Below are 20757 nucleotides of genomic sequence, written 5' to 3' on the forward strand. Positions count from 1 at the left end.
TATAAATACTATAAAAAATTTATCAATTGCTTGTGTGGGAAAGTTTTAAAAAATAATAGTAACAATTTAGGACGAAAAAAAAAGTCCTTAAATTAAGGACAAATTAGCTTAATCTTTTGTTTTTTTAGCACGCTTCCATTTGCGTCCTCTAATTTTAGTTGGGATACCAATAATAAGGAGGTTTTTTTGAAGCATTGGTGATATATTTAGAAACACAAATTAGCGTCCTTAATTGCATTAAAAATGTCCTTAACGGTTTTTTTTGTCGTAGTGAGAAATAAAAAATATAAGCAAATTACTGAGAATAATTCGACAGTCCTTGTCCATCAAAGGTAGTCTAACCGCATCTTTATACAGAATAAGAAACTCCTTTCATATACTCAAAACAATTATTGGGTGTCGCATATCCAGTCATAAAACGCAGATCACTAGCTCATAGTATTGCAATAATAAAATATAGATCACACATGTAATACATCACGATTTTTATCGAGATCTTTTTTAGAGGGATTTTTAGTGATTTATATTTCCAGTTGATCCTAACCACCCATTGGTACTTGGATGCACATTATTCCAAAATTTAAAAGGGGGAGTTGTGGACTGGTGTAAGATCTTTGTTCTACATTTGCTTTAAAGTTATTTCCTTTGACATAATTGTCTTCTTACCTATTTAGTTAGATGGGTGAAAGTGATAGTCAAATTATTCTTATTTGGAACACTAACGCAGCCCTCTAAATTTGTTTGTTGTCTAGTGTTTGGCAATGTGTATAATCTCACCACGCAATTCCACTTCATATGATTTCATCTTCTTTGACATTCAACTTTAAAAATGCCCACCTCAATTTTTTTAATTATTTTTTTCACTATTAATTATTGCAAGGGGTCATGACATGATGTTTTCAAAGGTCGATTTATCTCCAATGTTTTTGGTAGTGGTAAAGTTGCTTTGTTTGACACACATGTCGTCTTCGTTATGACTATTAGTGATTAGTGATTTTATCGTTTTCTGTCGACGCTCGTATTAGAACTATGAATGGGAAGAGAGTTATTAGTGAATTATTTAAATATTATTTCGATAAAATGTGAAGTAAAATATGATTTGTAATCAATAATTGTGCTCTAATTAGTTGATTAATTGTGAACATATATCACCAGCTGATTTTTTATTACTACATTATTTTATTATTAAATGACAATGTACACATATATAGCCAGCCAACTGCTAAATTTATGAATGTAAACAAACTAATTAATACTAGTACAACTATTTTATAGTACTAGTTGCTAGTAAACCATGTATTAATTCCAGATAACAATACATCATTTTATATTCTTGATTAAGTCTACAAAGTCAAGTAGATGAATCAACCAATTGAATTTCATTGACTTGGAAGGTAATCTATTATCTATATACTACTAGTATTACTTAAGAAAATGGACAGCCAATTAACCCAATTCTAATTTAGTACCAATTAAATTATTTCAATATGTAAACTCACCAGCAACTGCCTAATTTAAAAAGGTTGTATATTTACCATGTATGTCATGTATTTAATGAAACATGGGCAGAGTGTGTTTCAAGTGAATAAATAATTAAAAAATGTAAGTTTAAGTATGATATGGTAAAACAAGATTATTAATCATGATCCAATTATGAACTATCGGGATTCTATAAATAGTTTGCTTAGATTTATGAATTTTATTAATTTGTGATTTTTATTGAGATAATTTTTTATAAATCGACGTAGCCAAATAGGAAATCAGATCATTTTTTCACGAGGAAATTGAGAAAATATTAAAATTCGTAGAAACATATACAGTTCTAATTAACATCACTTAGGAAATATATTCTTTCTTACAAGTATCCAATTGCACATACCAAACATTTCATGTACATTGATACAAACCTATATCTAATCTAAACCAATAGCATTAACAACATTAATCTTAATTTCTTGGCTTCAAAACTCCAATCTTGATGAAAATTCCCAAAAAACAATCACATGTTTCCAAGAATTGCAACATCACGAGTAGCCATTATTCCACACCACCTCCGACAGATAGCTGTCGGCCTCGAAGCTCGGGGAGCCGCCTTGCATGCTCGTCCGATCATCGATCTCACTTTCCATTTTGGTGAGATGATTCAAGACGGCTTTGATCATCGTCTTGTCGCAGGGAGACGGGTCATGGACCGGGGGCGGGTCCATGTGGCCGAGGATCGAGAAATTAGGGTCCGTTTGGTTGTTGTTTAAAATGGAGAAGCAGGGCACCTGCAGCTCGTGATTATACTGATCCGCGGCGTCGAATGGGAAGAAGGGGTCCGTTAGGGGCGGCAGTGGCGGGGATGATGGTGTGGCGACGACGTCGAAGCGGCTGCTCCCGGGGGCTTCCTCTGATCTGGCTGGGGTTTCTGATCTGCTCTTGAAGAACACTCGGCATAGAACCCAATCCTGTTTAGGGTTATGGATAGATTAAAATAAAATAAAATATAACTATTGGTCGTGGATGAATAGAGTAATAAATAAATGGATAACGAGTGAGAAAAATCACTGATTTATAATTTTTAGTCAATTTCATAACTTTTAGAAATAGTCGATAAGTCTAGCATCATACATGTAGGTAACTTTTCTACAAGAGGGCACTAAAGACATACTCCCTTCATCCGCTAATAAAAGACTCACTCTGACTACTCTGATATTAAGAAATGTAATGTAAACCGGAATAAAAAAGGTTAGCAAAAAATGAATCTTATTTTTATAGATTACTAGTTTTTAAGAAATTTTGAATGATATATGAAATTCATTATCAAAAGTAATAAAAAAACAAATAGTACAATTATTCACGGATGGAAAAAATACTACTCCTAGTAGCAAATGGGACTATTAACGGAGGATGGAGAAAGTATTATACTCCTACATAAAAAATAAATTATATAAGTCGCCGAATTTTTTATAATAGGACAATTGAAAAAAATTGTCAGAATTATATACAATTGTCAATTTTAAAAGTTTTGGATTGGTCAGAATTTAACCAAATTTGATAATTTTTCAGCAATTTGCTTGTGTATTTCATTATCAAGAGAACTGTATTACACCTACTTTCTGGTGAGCGGAAAGCAGAAAACGACAAAAGGGTATTATATGGGTAGGATTAAATTAGTATAAAGCCAAATAACTAATTGTCGTGATTCATTGAATTCTTTATGCACAAGGCAACGAAATTTGGATTAGAATAATTGGGATATTCGGAGAAGTCTTTTTAAAATGAAAACAGCCTGTAATTTAATGACTTCCATAATACTATTAACAAGTTGAAGATCATGTCGAATATAAATGATCAACTTGATTGTGATTAGTCAAGGGATTAGATCGTGATTAACGACATAATAAATTATTAGATAGGTATGCTACCTTAAAGGGGGAGACCGATTTCGGGCCGGGCCCGTGGGCTCCTTCGAGGCGAAACTCGTGCATGACCCACTCGGTCTTTTGGCCTCTGGGGGCCCGGCCCTGATAAAATACCAGCGTCTTTCGCATGCCGACTAGGACTCCCTTGTGGATTATGGCCCGGTCCTTGCCCGTGGCCTTCCAATAGCCCGATACTGTGGCCCGATTTGTCCGAAGCCCGGTTGCATATTTCCGGTCCCTTTGGCTGTAAAAATACCACTCCTTGCCTCCCACACATGCATACTCTAATAAGACAATCACAAATTTTATTTAAATCACCATGTATATATATTTAAGTATAAACCAACATCACATAGTGTAGAACTCCCCACATCTATGGACCAATCGCAATCGATGGAGAAATGATGTTCTAGCAGGAACGGAAGCAGAAATTTTTTTGAATTCTAATTTTCGATACAATAATAATTTTCCTATATATAATTTGTTGTGATAATAAGGAATTTTGCACAATGACTCATACCAAAAATTCGATGATATTATATGAATTAAAAATAATTTTTTAGCTTAGAAGGAGGTTTAGGAATAAAAGTTCAATGGGTCAGGACATATTGTCACATGGTGTGTCCAGCCAATCACAATTATATATACAAGTAATTTCTCTCTTTTTCTGTAATTGTAATTGACTGGACACACCACGTGGCAATATGTCCAGACCACTGAACAGCCGGCCAGTGATGTGACAAGTTGGCTGGCGACACGTGGTGTGGCTGCTATGGGTGCCAAACGAGTCCCTATTTTGGTGATGAGGGATGTCCCCATAAGGCCAATTGAATTATTATATATTGGCAAAGTGTCAATGTCTCAACTATGTAATTTTGCATAGCCAAGTGTATAAGATAAAGAAGGTGACGCAAGTGTGAAATGGGACATGAATAATTATTATGGAGCTCTAATTTTTGCCAACCACTATTGCTAATAGAGAAATATTGTAGGTGTCTAATTTGAAGTGAGATTGTGGTTGAGATTTGAAGGTGTCCACGCGTATGGTTATATGAGTTTGAACAAATTATCTGAAATTAATAGCTGTCTCCATCTTAAGCTTATGACAAGACCAAAAGTGTCGATTTCTTCAAAAAGGTAATTGATTGAGAATTTTTGTGGGATGATTGGTAAGTATATATTCCATTTTTCAAACTCAATTACCTTGTCTACACGCACTTCGGGGTTTATCCATTCACAAGATTCTTTCCTAATGCATTCCTCCACCAATAATTATCTCATAATTCCTTTTAAGTCTATTAAAAACTATATCTCCCATCTCATAAAAAAAATTTATTTTAATGTCCCATAAAATTAATTCTTCTTTAATAGTATTTGATAAATATTTTCTAAGATAAATCTTATTTTTCACTAATAATACTTCAATTATATTTTGTTTTTATATCTTTTAAATTTTACTAATTATATACTTAAAACATGTGCCGTCACCAACAGATGGAGTACTATTTTTTTTAATAGACCACACGCTCTACTTACTCATTTATAAAAGTAGAACTTGCATTCTGTATATCAGCTTTTTTCATCGACTTCATATTACAATTCTTAAAACCCGAACTGTGTCAGAGTAGACCAATTAATAGTAGACAATGAGAGTAATATTTAACAATTTCTTCCTTCCTCGCACACATGCACGTTCTTGGATTAAAGGCTAATTTTTGTTTTTATTTTTTGAGAGATAAGCATCAAAACAATTACTATTCCTTTAGCAAGAACCAAATATATATGGTGAAAAACCAGTTGTAAATTCAATAAATAATTAAGAGAGAGAGAGACCTGGAATATCCCAAGGCTCGCAGCTGTTGAGGTCAACTTGAAGCAGGAGAGGAAGAGGGTGGGGGCAGCCGGTGATCCAGTTGAGGAGATAATCGCAGATGAGCTCTTCATCTTTCGGGTGGAACCGGAATCCCGGCGGCAGCTTCGCCTCCACGCTGCTTAAACAGCTCATGTTTCTGTTTTTCCGGTGACGGAGCAAACTCACTTTTTATATAAATTACAAATGCTCCTCATATATGTATGTATATATATACACTCATAGAAATGAAAAATAAAATGTGTAGTTGCAAAGTCAAGAAAGGAATTTGGTGTGAGGTGGGGTTTTGAACCTCCAAATCCATTCGTTTGATGACGTGGACCTACCCTCTTGTCTTACGTGGACTATGCAAGAGATATTTTTTTCCGACGACCGATCTAGTGACTGTTCTTTGTACGGATTTATAGGCACCTTGAAGGGTGGGACAACTTCATAACCAATGACATTTTAATATAATAACTTCGCAATTTTTTCAATTGTCTATGATATTAGATTTAGGGCTGACAATTTTTGGCACGACACGATAACACGACACGAACCCGCACGAAATTAATGGGTATGTATCAAAGCTTATTGGGTTCGTGTCCTTATCGTGTCGACACGATAAGGACACGAATATTTCGTGTCGTGTTCGTGTTACACGTTAAGTATACTATAATATTATTTCGTGCCGTGTTCGTGTCGTGTTACACGTTAAGTATATATAATATTAATTTTATTTTTATTTATTTTAAAAATTTAAAATTAAAATTAAAATTTTCATATTAGAAATAATATTAATATATTATAATATTATTATTATAGTGTTGTTATCGTGTTGTGTCGTATATGTGTTGTTATTGGGTTTAGGTGTCATGTTGACCCGAAGTGGTTCGTGTCGTTAATGAGTTCGTGTCGTGTTCGTGTCTGAGGGTAGTGGGTCGCGTTCGTGTTCGTGTTTGGAGTTTTCTTAACGAGTCGTGTCCGTGTTTGTTGTTATCGTGTCGTGTCGTTATCGTGTCGACACGATAACGACACAACACGCACGATTTGCCACCCCTAATTAGATTCATGAAAAGTTTAAGTTTGATATGACAGACAGGAAAATATATCTAGGTCTTTATTTTTACCTATGTACGATATGCATTGTGATGTCAATAAATTCAGACAAGCATGATGATGAATGAATTCACTATGGGACGATTGAAAAAATTGGGAAGTTATGATATCGGAAACTTTTGAAAGTTATGGGTTAATCAGACCAAATATAATGGTTTTTTGGTCGTGTAAATAAAGTGAATACAATGATGAATAATTTGTCTACTATATTAGTCAGCACAACTAGGCTAAGTTCAAGGGCCAAAATTAGCATTCACAAATACAAGTATTTTTTTGGAGAAACATTCATGGGTGATGTCAATATTGTGAGTCAGAAAATTGCGGTGATCAATGACGTATATATCTTATATTCTTATTCTTAATGTGTTCAAGTTATAAGTTTCACTGAATAATCAGTAATAGAGACACGTAAAATAATCTAATACTAAAACAAAACTAATTAATGATCAAATTAAAAAATGAAATAAACACTGGTTATCAACTCCTTGTAACTGAGTTGATAATTAAAACTAAAAAATATATTAGAACGATAACTAATCGATTTTGCGATAGAAATCATCTGTCATGGTATCAAAGTGGGAAGCCAACTATGGATCAAATTTCACTGACGTAGTAGTAGATCTAGAAAAATGGCTTACCCACCAGTATATCTGGACTTCAAATTTGGACATGGTCCAACCAATCACAAAAAATTTAGGTCAAGGTCCAACCAATAAAAAAAGTAGCTCATTGAAACTAATACTCCATAATTATTCCATATCATTGTATTACTAAAATCATTATATAAGTTTCATGTATCCCTCCTCCTATCATCAATTAATTTTATGATGAAACTCGTAATATAATTTTCTCTCACCTATACTAAGATGATGCAAACTTAATTAATAAGAAAGTTCCTCAACTTAATAAGTCAAAGATTCAAATCATTATAATTAATAAAATAAATTAAAAATATTATTGATCATCTTTAAAAATAACAAATAAACATTTTACACCAAGAAAATAATGTTGTTATGACACAATTGATTTAAACTTGGGTGCGCGCATTAGGCACGGTAATTATGGTATTAATTGTGATTTATGTAGTATACTATTAATTAAGAGGATTAAGTAGTATAGTAATACTCCTATTATTTAGACGTGCATTATTGGGCGCCGCGCACACGAGTAGATGAGAACCTCTATTTATAAACAATAGTATACTCCTAACATTTATGAGAAAATAAACGATTTTTTAATTTTTCACACCATCTAAAAATTTGTGAAATAATTTCCACATGTGTCACGTTATAAGATTTTCGATCTCAAAATATAGGCCATGTGCTATATTTGAAATTTCATATTTCCAGAGCAAATTCATTGTTGACACTATTCCCACTAATCAAATCATAACTTAGAAATATCTGCCGAAGCAATGATATGCTACATATCTTATATAATGATATGCTACATATCTTATATGAGCTCCTTATGTGAGCACCACTCTCGCTTGACACATTTTTAGCGTTGTTCGTTTCGATTTATCTATTTAGTTTAATTCTAATACATTAAAAAATGTTATTGCAATTTTTAATTTCACAAAATTCATAAAAATCAAAGCTTGATTTATTATTTTATTCATTTATTTGAAATTATAGAGAAAACGAGCAAATCGAGCTTTGATTTTTATGAATTTTGTGAAATTAAAAATTGCAATAACATTTTTTAATGTGTTAGAATTAAACTAAATAGATAAATCAAAACGACCAATACTAAAAGTGTGTCAAACAAGAGTGGTGCTCACATAAAGAGCCCATATTTTATATGTAGCATATCATTCCTCCTGCAAATACTATTACCAAAATATTAGACTATAGATAACAAAACAAAATGATAGAAACTAACAAACAATTGGATATTATTAACTTGTTTTTGTATTTAGCATGACGTGTAGCATTTTTGGAGGAGTCTTGGCATTATGTTTTATTTGAATTTTTCTTGAATTTGGGCACCTAATTCAAAGGCTCCCCACACACTGTCGAAATCATAACCGCTTAGACTTAAAATTTTCATCTAATTGTATATTTTTTTCGTTTTGCACTCATTAATTAGTGAGTAGGTTTGAATTATGTTCAAATTATGTCGTTTTTTATAATTGCACAAATCCCTATCCACAAATGTCCAAAGGTAGGGCGGTAATTGGTGAAAAGGTAATTAACCAAATAATTGTAGATAGAAGAAAACTATTGGTCAAATTAATTTTGTTAATTTATTTTGGTTGGTCGTAAATCATTTAACCAAATGATTGTAGATAGAAGAAAACTACTTGCTAGATCGTAAATCATTTTATTTTTATATCGTATTCCACGGTATTTATTCAGTTAATTAATAGTATTACAAAAATTTCATTCTAACAGCGTTTAATTTTTGCAATGGATAGTGATTCAACAAAATCAATCAACGTCATGGAGCATGTGGAAAATCATTTTGATATTTGAAAATTAAAATAATAATTAAAAATTTAGGATAATTGACAGTTTAAATTGTTAAAATACATGTAAATTTGAATAATTTAGATGAGGGCATAGTAGTATGGGATGCGCAAGTACCATATTGATATGTACCAATACCTAATCGGCTAAGCAAATTTAGGGTTGGTATTGGGCTTAAATTTAATGTTTTATATTCAACTTTATAAGTACCCACTCTGTCATTTTCATTTTTAATTTGTCCCACTTAAGATGACTTATTAGTAAAAATGGAATCACGTTTATCTCTACTTTATCCTATCTTTTTTGCTTTACTCTTTCCGCAAAATACACAAAATAAAACTGCATAAAATCTCGTGCCGCCCAAGAAAGGGATCATCTTCCTTGGGACGGATGGAATACTACTTTGTTTCTATCTACATACATCAATTGGTTTAATCCACTCAAATTTAAGCCAATTCATTTAAACTAAGTACTAGGAGTAGTATTTTATTCGGATTGAAATACTACGCTAAAATTTTAAACTCTAACCCTAGTCTTTTCGCCAAATGATCATTCTTAAAATAGTAAATAGAATACTACTCCCTCCGTCCCGCTTTAGGAGTCCTGGTTGATCAATTTTGGGCGTCCCGCTTTAGGAGTCCTGGTTGGGATAAACTAATAAAAAATGCCTACAAATTAAGTAAAAAATTGTTAAAAGTAGTCCCAACTTCCACTACAACATTTATTTATTACACACTCAAATGATTTCTTAAAACATGTGCCCGACTCAACTGGGACTCCTAAAACGGGATGGAGGGAGTATAAAATAGTTACATTTTTTCTAGTAATTGTGTTTTTCTATTGAAAGTTACAAACGACTAAAAAAATGCATATGAAGGAAAAACGAAGTATGACTTGGTTTGATGTTCATGTTATCTATAACTAAAATTGTGATAGAAGTGAGGTTAGGCAGTATATGTAGAAATTATATAATTGGAAACACAAAAATTAAACGACCTTATAATAAATAAATTTACGCAACCTCCACTTGATAAACAGAAATCAGCACAAAGCACAAGTATAATACTATCTATATACACTCAGATTTAAATCTAAGCTTACGCGGATTCTTCATCTTACAAATCAATGTTTTATTTTAAAAAAATAAAGCTTGTTAAAAAAAATACAACAAAATAACACATACACTAATCCTTATAGGTGCCTTAAATCCCCAATCTAATAAATTGAAGGAGTTGGTGGAAGTATCTTACAATTCAATGGCTCCAAGTCTTCGAGATTAAGGAGAATAATTAGCAAGGTGTTGGATATTAATTAATCAGATTCAAAATAATCTTTCATTCAATGATTAAAATATGTTTGTGATTAATTGATTAGAAGTGGCAATCAAAGGATCATAAACGTCACAATTTCAATATTTTAAAAATTGAATCTGTAACAAATCGATGAAAGTATTGGTTCATGGTTTAATCAGTCGGACGAATATTGATAAATTCATATGTTTACTTATTATTGTCCATTAAATTTGCTAACTTTTGGAATCGAATATTCAAATATATAATTGTATTTTAATGCTCGAACTAGACAGGATAATGTTCTAATATATTTATGTGGGAACTCGATGACACCACAATCTTATTTTCGATCCTTCCTTTGAACTGTGTTCTATTTATATCTATATAGTCTACTATAATACTAGTATATATCTCTTCATCCATCAAAAATAGTAAATTTTAAAAATGGAAAGTTACACCTAATCTGTTACTCACTTTTTTTTATCGTTCTATCCAACATTTTTTTCATTCTACTATGTTAAAAAAAATCCTTATTATATTTTCAACACATGAAATTGTAAGAATGGGATGAAACTATAAGTGTGTCCTAAACATGCTAAATCACAAACACAAAAAAGGGGAGTGAGAAAAGAATCTTAGCTTCGGTAATCATAAATTGTCCAACCCTTTAATTATATGTCCCTATCTATCTCCTAGTTTATGTTATGTCAATTTCCTATATCAAGTAGGATCTTTAATGCTATACTAAAAATAATTATGAACTATTACAAATAGTTAATGCCTAATTGTCTACCATTTATCGTCAATGCCATCTAGTCAATGCAAAGTGAGTTTTAAAAGTATTTAGCTTTTGTATGTGTAGGGATTTTTTTGGGTTGATTGTCAATGCCAAGCTCGATCTGGTCCTTATTTTTATTGAACTAATGTGGATGAATTTTAAGCTTAGGATTGTGATAAAGAATTAGAAAGAGAAGAATTGTTTGTATGAGATTTTATCTTATGCTTACTTAGATTCTTAGATTGGTGGGGCTCAATACTTATCTTTGAGAGAATTGATCATAATATATATGAGATCAAAGGCTAAATTTAAGCATACTAGCCCTCTAGCTATTTATGTGGAATAAGTTCCTATTTATGTGTGATAAGTGACTTGTACTTCTACTTCTCTTAATTTACACAATAGAATTGAATCTACTTTTAAAAATTCTTTTATATTTTTTTCAAATAAAAAATACTTCAAATAAACCAATTTTTTTTTATTTCTTTGAAACCTTTCAAATTATTATTTTTCCTTTGAAAATGTTAAATAATCGCAAAACTTAGTAACATGAACTTAAATCGTCGATAAAATTTCTTGGAAATAAATTTGCCGCGCGGCAATGAATTTGTCAACTGTCCTACGATAAAATTTCTTGGATGAATTTTATGTAGTACCGACAATTTTAATATTTTTTATGGGTAAATGAATTTAAATTTAAAGGTCATCCATGAAGGACTCGAACTTGCGATCTTTAGCCTCAGGCATTAACATTTTTACTGCTTGGCCAACTCACACACATATACAATTTTTAATCACTACAGACAGTGGTAGACACACCTTATTGGGTGAATGGGCTTAAACTCCTGCAACACTATTTATTTCTTTTATTCTATTGTTAATTTTAAATTGGCTATAATTGATTTTAGTCCTTTACTAAATTTACGCAGATGAAGATCAGCTGATGATTAAGAGGAACTAAAATTAAGAAAAAAAAAAAAAGAAAAAGAAAAAGAAACAAGGAAAAATGGATACAATATATAGACTAGGTTGAGAAGGTAAAAAGAAAATGTTAAAAATAGTACTACAAAATGAAAATGAAAAATATCCATTAACACTATTTTAACCTACTTTTCATCTCATTTCTCTTATTTACCAATTATGCATTAATTCACGTGTTGTCTCAAATGTCCATGTTTTACTTTGTACTAGTTTTAAAGTACTATACTCTGTACTAAACATATTATTAGTATTTTTTTTCAATATAGTATTATTTTTAATATGTATGTACATATTCTACTAGTATAAGCAAAGCGGATCATCACATTCCTTATAAATATTTTTTTTTCTGCGTCATCATAGTATCAAAGTATCCACTTTCTTCGTTGCTTCGAAATTAACTAATATATAATCATGAGCTAATAGGATTCATTCAAATTATTAGATTCCAAAATCATATAATAAAAATAACATTAGACTTTGGGCTTGCAACTTGAAGGTTGGCACAACCGACTTTAAACTCATTGGCAGATGCTAACGTTGTTACAAGATACAACAACAGGTATCAAGTGGCATGATTACGAATTAATCTTGCCACACAAGCTAATTAGAACATAACTAGGTCAATTAACCATAATTCCAAGTTTTCAATAACACATTTGAACATTGAGTTGAAATGATTTGATAGTAGAATGGAATGAAATGAACGTAACATTCTATCCACAATTGTTAGGGTGTTAAATAAATTGATAATTTCATTATAGACGAAGAGTTTGAATATTCTAAGGTCGAATGTGACAAATTAACGAAAATTTAGAAGATAAAAATTTGGAAGGAATAATTGTGGAACCTTGTTATCTGAGAAAGGGATATGTAGCTAAGTGTTTCGATAAGAATTACAGCACTATCATGGCGACAACGATGCGTTTTGATAGATACACATTTGCACAGTGTTTTTGACCAAATGCTTATCAAAGAGAAGAGTTGATTTTGTAGTTGTATATGTGTGCTTAAGTTAAGTACATTGAATAGTTTCATTTACTCACCTTTACTATGATTGCGACTTCGATTGTATTTGTGAGGCTATTAGGATGACAAGTTGTAAACTAATTAGAGACGCATTCCCTCAACATTAAGGTTCCTATTGGCAATACCAGTAAGGCCTAAAAAATCAGGTTCCTATTGGCATTAGCAATAAGGCCCCGAAAAATCAGTACGCGACAAATGGATCTGAGATGTCGGGGTCATGGAATTTATTGGCAGACCGCCGGAAAGAAAATATACAATGAGAGTGGAATAAAGGGATGGTGAAACGAGATGAGAAACAATAGTATTTTTATAGATAAATTACTGTATCAAAATTAAAGTAAGATAGAAAAAAAAAAATCAAAACAGGTGCAAAATGCACCGATCAGCTTAGGCTATGGTTGAAAATGATGCGGCAAGAAAAAAAAAACAATGCCTGCTATAAGGCCCGCAAAGTTCAGCCTTATTGTGAATGCTCTAAGACCATCCACAATAGGAGTGGACTAACAATAGCCTAGCCAAAAACTCCTCCTACCACATCATTATGCCCTTCCTACAGCTTAGCTAATGCCCTAACCAAGCAACAGCCTAGCAATAGACTAGTTATAGCCTAGCCCTCCCGAGAAAAAAAAAAACACCAAAAACAACAACGAAATGAATTGGAAAAAAAAAAGACAGAAAAAATGAAATGGGAATATGATATTTTAGAAAAAGTTTTTAAAAAAATTATTTAAAAGACACAATTGTGGACTAGCGATCGGCTAATCGTGCTAGTCCGTGCCCTAGCTCTAGGGCGTTGGTTTTTTCATCCACTCGGCTAGCCTACCGCAATAGCGGACTAGCCGAGCGCCCTAGCAACACACCGGTGGTTATATCTTCAGCTAGTCGGCTATTATGGATACTCTTAAGGCTTTTACTACGATTGATAACAAGTGTCGCTTTTAAAAGTGTATAATAGTATTAACAAAGTTAATACAAAATTTTCAGTTTCAAAGTGTTCTAGTCTATTTAGCAATTAAGAATTTAGTAGGAAATTGATATTTCTTTATTATTAGATTCAGTATTATCAATTATGATAAATAATTTTTTAGGGTTGTTTAGGTAGCAAAATGAATGATCTATTAGAAAAATAGCCCGTGTCGTGACCAACCATTTGCCTAGGTTGATAAGCCTTCGCATCAAACAGTTGGCCACCGCAACTACTTTCCACCGAGTTCTCTTTTCTTTATCGCATTTCAATCTCGATTTAGCTAGCCACATGTAAAAAAATACAAGTTTGAAACATAGTAGAGGATACAGAAAAGAAATCAAAAGACTGACTTTCAACGAGAAGGAAAAACAGAAGAGCACAACTATGAAAATAACATGCATTAACACAAAAAAGGCTGTGTTTTCGAGACCGAAAACTAATTTTGTTGAAATTTTGGTGCACGTATGTACTGGTCCGGCGGTCCCAGATCTTTTAAAAGACCAGAACATCAGATTCTTGCTAAGCTAGATAACAAAAGAGGCTGCCATTTTCACACAAAGCATCACTTTCTTTATTCTCCTCCTGGGAAAAAATTTGGTGGACACGCGCGCATTCATATGACTTACACGGTGCATACCTTTTCACTCGTAGGACTCGAGAGAAATAGATAACAATACATCAACAGAAAATAATAGAACCAGGCGTCATCTTGAATGAACTGCATTATTCTCGAATATATAAAACAGGAAAGCGTGGAGATGATACCATCATTGAAAGTGCAGAAACGCAAGACAAGCAGCTTCTGATATACAGCATACCGGTATCAACTTCAGCTACAGTGGATATAAAGACATTAATATCGAAAGTGAGAAGCCATGTGAAAAAGGCGATATCTATTCATGGGCAAACGTGCATGACTTTTCGGACCTTGAAGTTTGAAGATGGTTTCAGATCTTTCTAGCTATTAACGCCACATTCCTGGGAGATAATATAGGATCAAATAAAGGTACCATAACTGCCTCACTGAGCACATTGCTCTGCTCCTGGAGATAAAGTAGCCTATCGAGCAGCAGTAGAGTTTCTAAAATAGGTCCTAGAGCAGCCCGTAGTGTCCAATACGGCCCAATAAGTTCCTGCACTTAATAATGTTATTCATCTGAATATAAGAAAATACTGCACTCATAACTATTTTAGAAGAAATATTTCAACTTATATCACATAGGAAAAACAAGAAAACTAAAGGGGCACTACCAGATACAAATATTAATAGCCAGTAGCCTTTCATAACTAAATCACCTAAATATGTGTAGATTATAGACATACACGAAAGGTCAGATTTAATAACCTTGCATGTAAACATGCTTGATCATGGAATACTCTATCAAGCCACATTCTAAGGCAGAGGACTTCTTGTCGTTCAAGATTAATAAGGCTCAAAATCAGATTAATATTCAAACAATTAACAGAGGTACCATACTTCCTAAACCAAGATCTCAATGAATCTTTTTATCTTTCATAGCTATTCTTTTCAACTATGTGGCATCCTTGCATACACAGGACTAACAAAACTACATTTCAGATGGAAATATTTTATTGTACTGCTAAACATACTAAGTTCAGTCTAACAACCAAGCCATGTTAATATTAACGGTCAAATGCCTAAATCTTGTCCCACATCGACTTGGTGAAGATCCCATTTAATCTATATAACTGTGGATAACCCTCCCCCCTTATGAGGCCTTTTAAGGGGGTGAGTGGCCCATTTCTAATATTAACCTCTGAGGAGAGCAGCTAATCCAATGGTCCTCAAAATGCTCCCTAGGATCTGGAGCTTTGTTTTTACTGTATATTCTCTATTTAACTTTTGTTCAAATAACTTCCCGTTAATCAAAAAAGTAAAATGTAAAACAACATCCATGCTTCACTTCATATGAAAAAAAAAAAGTAATACAAGTATCTATACCAAAGGAGGATGGAGTCCTCTACATCCTATTCCTACAAATATATTATAGGCAACATGATGATTTAGCTCATGTCTCTTTTAACATATTTTTATCAACACCCGTTTAGAAGATTTTCAGGATCCAAATGTCAATGGCCCAAATTTGTGTCTGTATATGATCCTGATCATGTTTCACAAATTAACCCTAATCCCTTCCCACAGCAATGAACTGAACTATGTGGAATGCTAAGATAGGCAATCATGATGGAGGACCATATTTCTAATCACAAAATTTATCTTTTCCTTCTAAATTTGGATACGAGACCGTAAGAAAAAATAAACAAGCAAAAACGGAACATCATCTGGATCAATCAAAAAATAAACATAAAACATCCGGAAGAAAATCAGATATTTAGGAAAACTAACTTACAGAAAATTCTTCTGTTTCCTTCCACACACGAGAATATTCAATATCCTGTGAATCATTTAACTCAAGCCGATCTAATCCAGACTTACAAAACTTCACAAACATGGAGTATCTATCAACATCATGAGACTCTTCATTTGAAGATTCTGGATATGAATAAGGTTCATTAATCAAACGATTTCTAGCCCAGGTGGAACCTGCAAAAGTATAACAATATAAATTATATAGCCATATGCAAGATAGAAACTAGAACTTTCTATTAGCTGGGCTACAACTATACTATAGGAGTCAATAAAAGCACAGGTTTCTCTTTCCATAATTCTAGGGTGGGGGATTTCTAGGTCCTTGATATTTATATTGCCAGCAACTGCAAACCATGGAATTTCAAATGATACTTAGAAGATTTCATAGAGAGAAAACAACTTTAACTTTATACACTGATAAGCCAACTACAGCAAACTGGGATTCAAGAAATGAAAGACCTACAATTTTTCTGAGAGAAAGATTCAGCACTATCAATCGAATCTGCATCCAAAACCAGGATCCTTCTGTTGTGTTGGCGGCGTATAGCCTTGCCTTGACGGCCTATGGAAGGGTTTCTAAATATGGTTTCAGGATAGTACCGGAACAGAACCTTCAACAGAATCATCATGATCAGTGAAACTTTAGTGAAAAATGAACTGATTCTACATTTTACTCACTAAACGTAGTTATGGCTCATGGTCACCATAATTTTCAGCACAGCTAACAACTGACTTAATGAAAGGAATGCTACTGCCAAATTTAAATACAGGTTACAGATAAAAATTCCCCCAAAACATGCTGTGGTCTGTAGTCTGTACCATCTGAAAGGAAGCACGAAATGCATGAAGCTCAAAATTGTGGAGGCCAGCCGCTTCTCCCAATGTTCTCCATCTATCTGGACTCTAATGAAATTAAGCAAGGTTAGCAAAATAGTTGATCCTCACAGAAAGGCACTGGAAATATTATGTACTGTACATGTTTATTTTTTAAGAAAGGGTAAAATTAATAAAAGCATATGAAAACATTTATCCAAACATGGTCCAAAATATTATCTGAAGCAGCACCCTACAAAACATAATAATGCACTACCGGTATCTTTCATTGGAGGTAGAAAAATGAGAAATTAAGTTGTTGGATCAGCTGCACCAAATGAAATTTTATGCACCTTGGTATCTTGAATCCGAGCAATACCAAGCCAAAATACAATTTAGCACTGTATTAAAAGACATGTCAAAACGAAAGCTACCTGACAGGCGAGATCACGGGCATTTCTTCCTAGCCTGAAACTTGCAGATTTAGTGCCTTTGCTCATTGGAAAACCATATAGATTATCTGCCTCTGCGGTGTCATCTTCAGATAATAAGTTATAACAACAACCAATGCTTATCACTGCTTTAACTTCATCACATTCCATGAATGTCCTAGATACAAATAACAAGAATGAATGAATTAACAAATTAAATGCAGAATGAATAGAATACTATAGCAAATTGCAAATAGTGGCACCATCAATATCATTGCTACCTCACAACCTTAATGCTTGAGTACTAAAGAACATAAGGTGTGTGTGTGAATTAGCCTAGCGGTAGAGAGGTTAATGCTTGAGACCAAAGATCTAAGATCTCAGGCGCGGCCTTCATATTTAAATTCATTTAGCCATCCAAAAAAAAAGAACATAAGGTAACTTGTCCATGTCAATATATCATGAAAACTCTACTGAACATAGGAAATTCTCTGACACCAACCTAAGCATAGTCACTGAAAGATCTCCACAGGCATGAAGTCCGGCCAGAACCAATGAAGAGTTGGCATTCCCTTTCAAGGACGAGGGAGATTTACTTCCATTAGTTTCTTCTAGGGAATTTTTTTCAGCCTGTGTCCTGATAATCGAAGATTTATCCAAATCATCAACCTGGACTAAAGAGCTGCTGACATCTTTCAACATTGCAGGGGACAGCACTTGGCATGTGACTGTTCTGGGTTTGCTGAAACCTTTATTTTGTAATCTGGTACAAGAATTCAATCAGTCTCTAAGATAAAGGTAAAAGAAAATTCTCTCAGTCAGCATACGTATTTAGGAAATATAATTCAACACAAATCTTTATTCAGCAGGTATATGTGACAAACAGGCTTGGCCAATAAAGTTTGCACAGGTGTATGAAATGAAGAGTAGGTCTATGAAACTTAAAAGACCCACAAATATAAATATAATAAATAAATCCCACACCTAGATTTGCATAATTTAGCTGCATAATATTTCTCAATTCGTTTAGCCCGTGCATCTGTGATGCTCCCATGGTGGGAAGAGGCATCAATTGCTATTACAGAAAGACCTTGCTCAAAGGAAAGAACTTGAGAAAGGTAACCCTGCAAAACCAAACCATGAACCCATTAAACATAAAAGTGTCTGGAACGAGTTAAAAAAATACAAGTTCCCTGACTATACATGAGCTAGAATGTGGTTGGAGTAAGCATTTATGTAGATACAACCAAAGCAAGAGATACAACACCTGCCCCGAACCAACATCGACGACAGTGTCGGCTCCAACTCTCCTAGCAATTGAACCAATAACAGCAGCAAGGGCTTCTATCTACTCAGGCAAACATCAAATACGAGTAAGTTACCCCTCCAAGTTCCACCAATTGAACTGTCAATTAAAGCCAAAAGACATCACATTAACTTCTAATTTATGGACATGTGGTTACAACCAACTTCAATTACTATCGATATTATTCAGAAATTTATACATGCAATTTGTACAGGCAAATCCATCTATCTAAGAACTTTTCTATACCAATTAATTTGGAACTAACTTCATAAGTGACCTGATTGAAACAAGTACATCATCAATCAATGCAAAGAAAATTAAGTTTCATTGGTAACTTTAGGATTCCCTCATAAAATACAGGGTAGAATTAAGGAAATACTACTTTTAAGAGAATTAAAATATTCCAAGGGAAAAGAGGCGAATATATGGAGCCTACTTCATGTTTTTTCTTCCGATTCATGCCTTGCGAAATTACATTATTGAGTTCTGCTACTCTCACACCTGGGAAAGCCTGGGAAGACAAATGAAGAAACTCAACCCAAAATCCACGCTCATAATGAATCCTAGTAAATTTGCTAGGTAGTAGAAAACAAATATAAGGACGAAAAAAAGAAGCTGGTTGTATCAGTAAAATTCCAGGATGCATCCACAGAATGTTCTGTTCTCAGCTCACTTCAGCTGAAGCAAATAAAACATGATGACATATTCCACTAAACTAACATGTTTCAGCCTCAACAATGCAGGAACAATTCACCATCAGTCCACGACACAGCTAATAATGAACGACTCTAAGCTGGAAATACCTTCTGTATATCTGCCTGGTTGCGAGGAAGACTAAGAGACCTCACTGTGTGCACATATTCCTTGAGTGAAGCAGGCCAATGTTCCTGGCATCATGTAAACTTAGAGTGATTTACAAATTACATCAGCCACATTCGCAATACTGTGCAAAGCATCATGGTTTAATTACCGATTATGTCCATTTCCCCTCCTAGTGAACAATTAGTCAGGATTCATGAATTTATGCATAAAGCAGACGATATAAAAGCACAAAATCGATAGAATGAAGAAATACCTGGACCACACCAGAAGGAATTTGCATCAGTTTCTCGACAGGCTCTCTACGCAGGCAATCCATCCACTCTCCATCAACTGCTTCCCACAGCCTATCCTGTATCAAATTAACACACAAAAAACATACATGAAGCAAAAGAGATTGTCAATTCCTTCAATTTGATCGAATAGCCAGGAAATTCACCTTGTAGAAATTAACGACGTGAGCATCTAGGAAAAATCGGTAACGTATGAGGAAATCTATTATGCCGTGGATCCACTCCAGAGTTTCGCTTGTCGTCCTGCACGAGTATCTACGATCGCCGTCTCCGCCGCCGCCGCCAGCCATGCCGCCGTCCGCAGCTAATCTTGTTGAGTTCTTCATTTTTTTGAATTTTTTTTATTATATTTCTCCTTTTTCGGCCCAACAGAATACAACTTCGGTTTCCTAAATTGGGCCGGGGCATATGTTGGGCCTGATGAAGTATATGCCCATAATAGAAATAAAGGAGCTTAAGCTTAGGGGTGGGAATACGGATATCAGGTATTAGATTTACCCGTACCTGATCCGATATCCGCCGGATTTGGATACCCAATATTCATTTTTATGGGATTGGGTATTGAAATATAAGATAAATCGGGTATTGGATAACCCGAATTGGTATCGGGTATTACCCAAATATCCAATTTATTATTTAAAGCATATTTTAAATTAGGTTTAGCCATTTTGCATTAAATATAATCTTATACTTTAAAATAAAAGTGATCCATTTTTTTTAGTTTTATACTACAAAATAAATGTAACATTAAAGATATTGGTCGATTTAGATATTTCTATATTTCTATCAATATATAAAATTTAATTTTTTTAT

At 33.5% G+C, this 20757-nt stretch overlaps 2 protein-coding genes across 3 annotated transcripts; both read right to left on the reverse strand.

Annotated features, from left to right (window-relative positions):
• Positions 1-1795: 1795 nt before the first annotated feature.
• LOC125219908 (NAC domain-containing protein 21/22-like) lies at positions 1796-5515 on the reverse strand. Its single transcript, XM_048122000.2, has 3 exons — positions 5241-5515; positions 3411-3691; positions 1796-2450 (listed from the first exon to the last, which is right to left on the reverse strand). The coding sequence occupies exons 1-3, from the start codon at positions 5410-5412 to the stop codon at positions 2025-2027; spliced, it is 879 nt and encodes a 292-aa protein (XP_047977957.2). The 5' UTR covers positions 5413-5515; the 3' UTR covers positions 1796-2024.
• Positions 5516-14273: 8758 nt separating this feature from the next.
• On the reverse strand, positions 14274-20263 carry LOC125218355 (S-adenosyl-L-methionine-dependent methyltransferases superfamily protein). 2 transcript variants are annotated; one of them, XM_048120007.2, is made up of 13 exons: positions 20091-20263; positions 19908-20003; positions 19636-19719; positions 19269-19343; positions 18794-18874; positions 18511-18650; positions 18029-18289; positions 17530-17704; positions 17102-17185; positions 16746-16893; positions 16263-16456; positions 14818-15023; positions 14274-14723 (listed from the first exon to the last, which is right to left on the reverse strand). In XM_048120007.2, the coding sequence occupies exons 1-12, from the start codon at positions 20232-20234 to the stop codon at positions 14838-14840; spliced, it is 1668 nt and encodes a 555-aa protein (XP_047975964.2). In that variant the 5' UTR covers positions 20235-20263; the 3' UTR covers positions 14274-14723; positions 14818-14837. The 2 variants fall into 2 exon arrangements, with proteins under 2 accessions (XP_047975964.2, XP_047975966.2); XM_048120009.2 differs by lacking the exon at positions 19269-19343.
• Between the last annotated feature and the right edge of the window lie 494 nt (positions 20264-20757).

This window comes from Salvia hispanica, chromosome 1, assembly GCF_029641045.1.
Source record: "Salvia hispanica isolate PSC_SH4W2 chromosome 1, Shi_PSC_v1, whole genome shotgun sequence".
Classification (NCBI taxonomy): Eukaryota; Viridiplantae; Streptophyta; class Magnoliopsida; order Lamiales; family Lamiaceae; genus Salvia; species Salvia hispanica.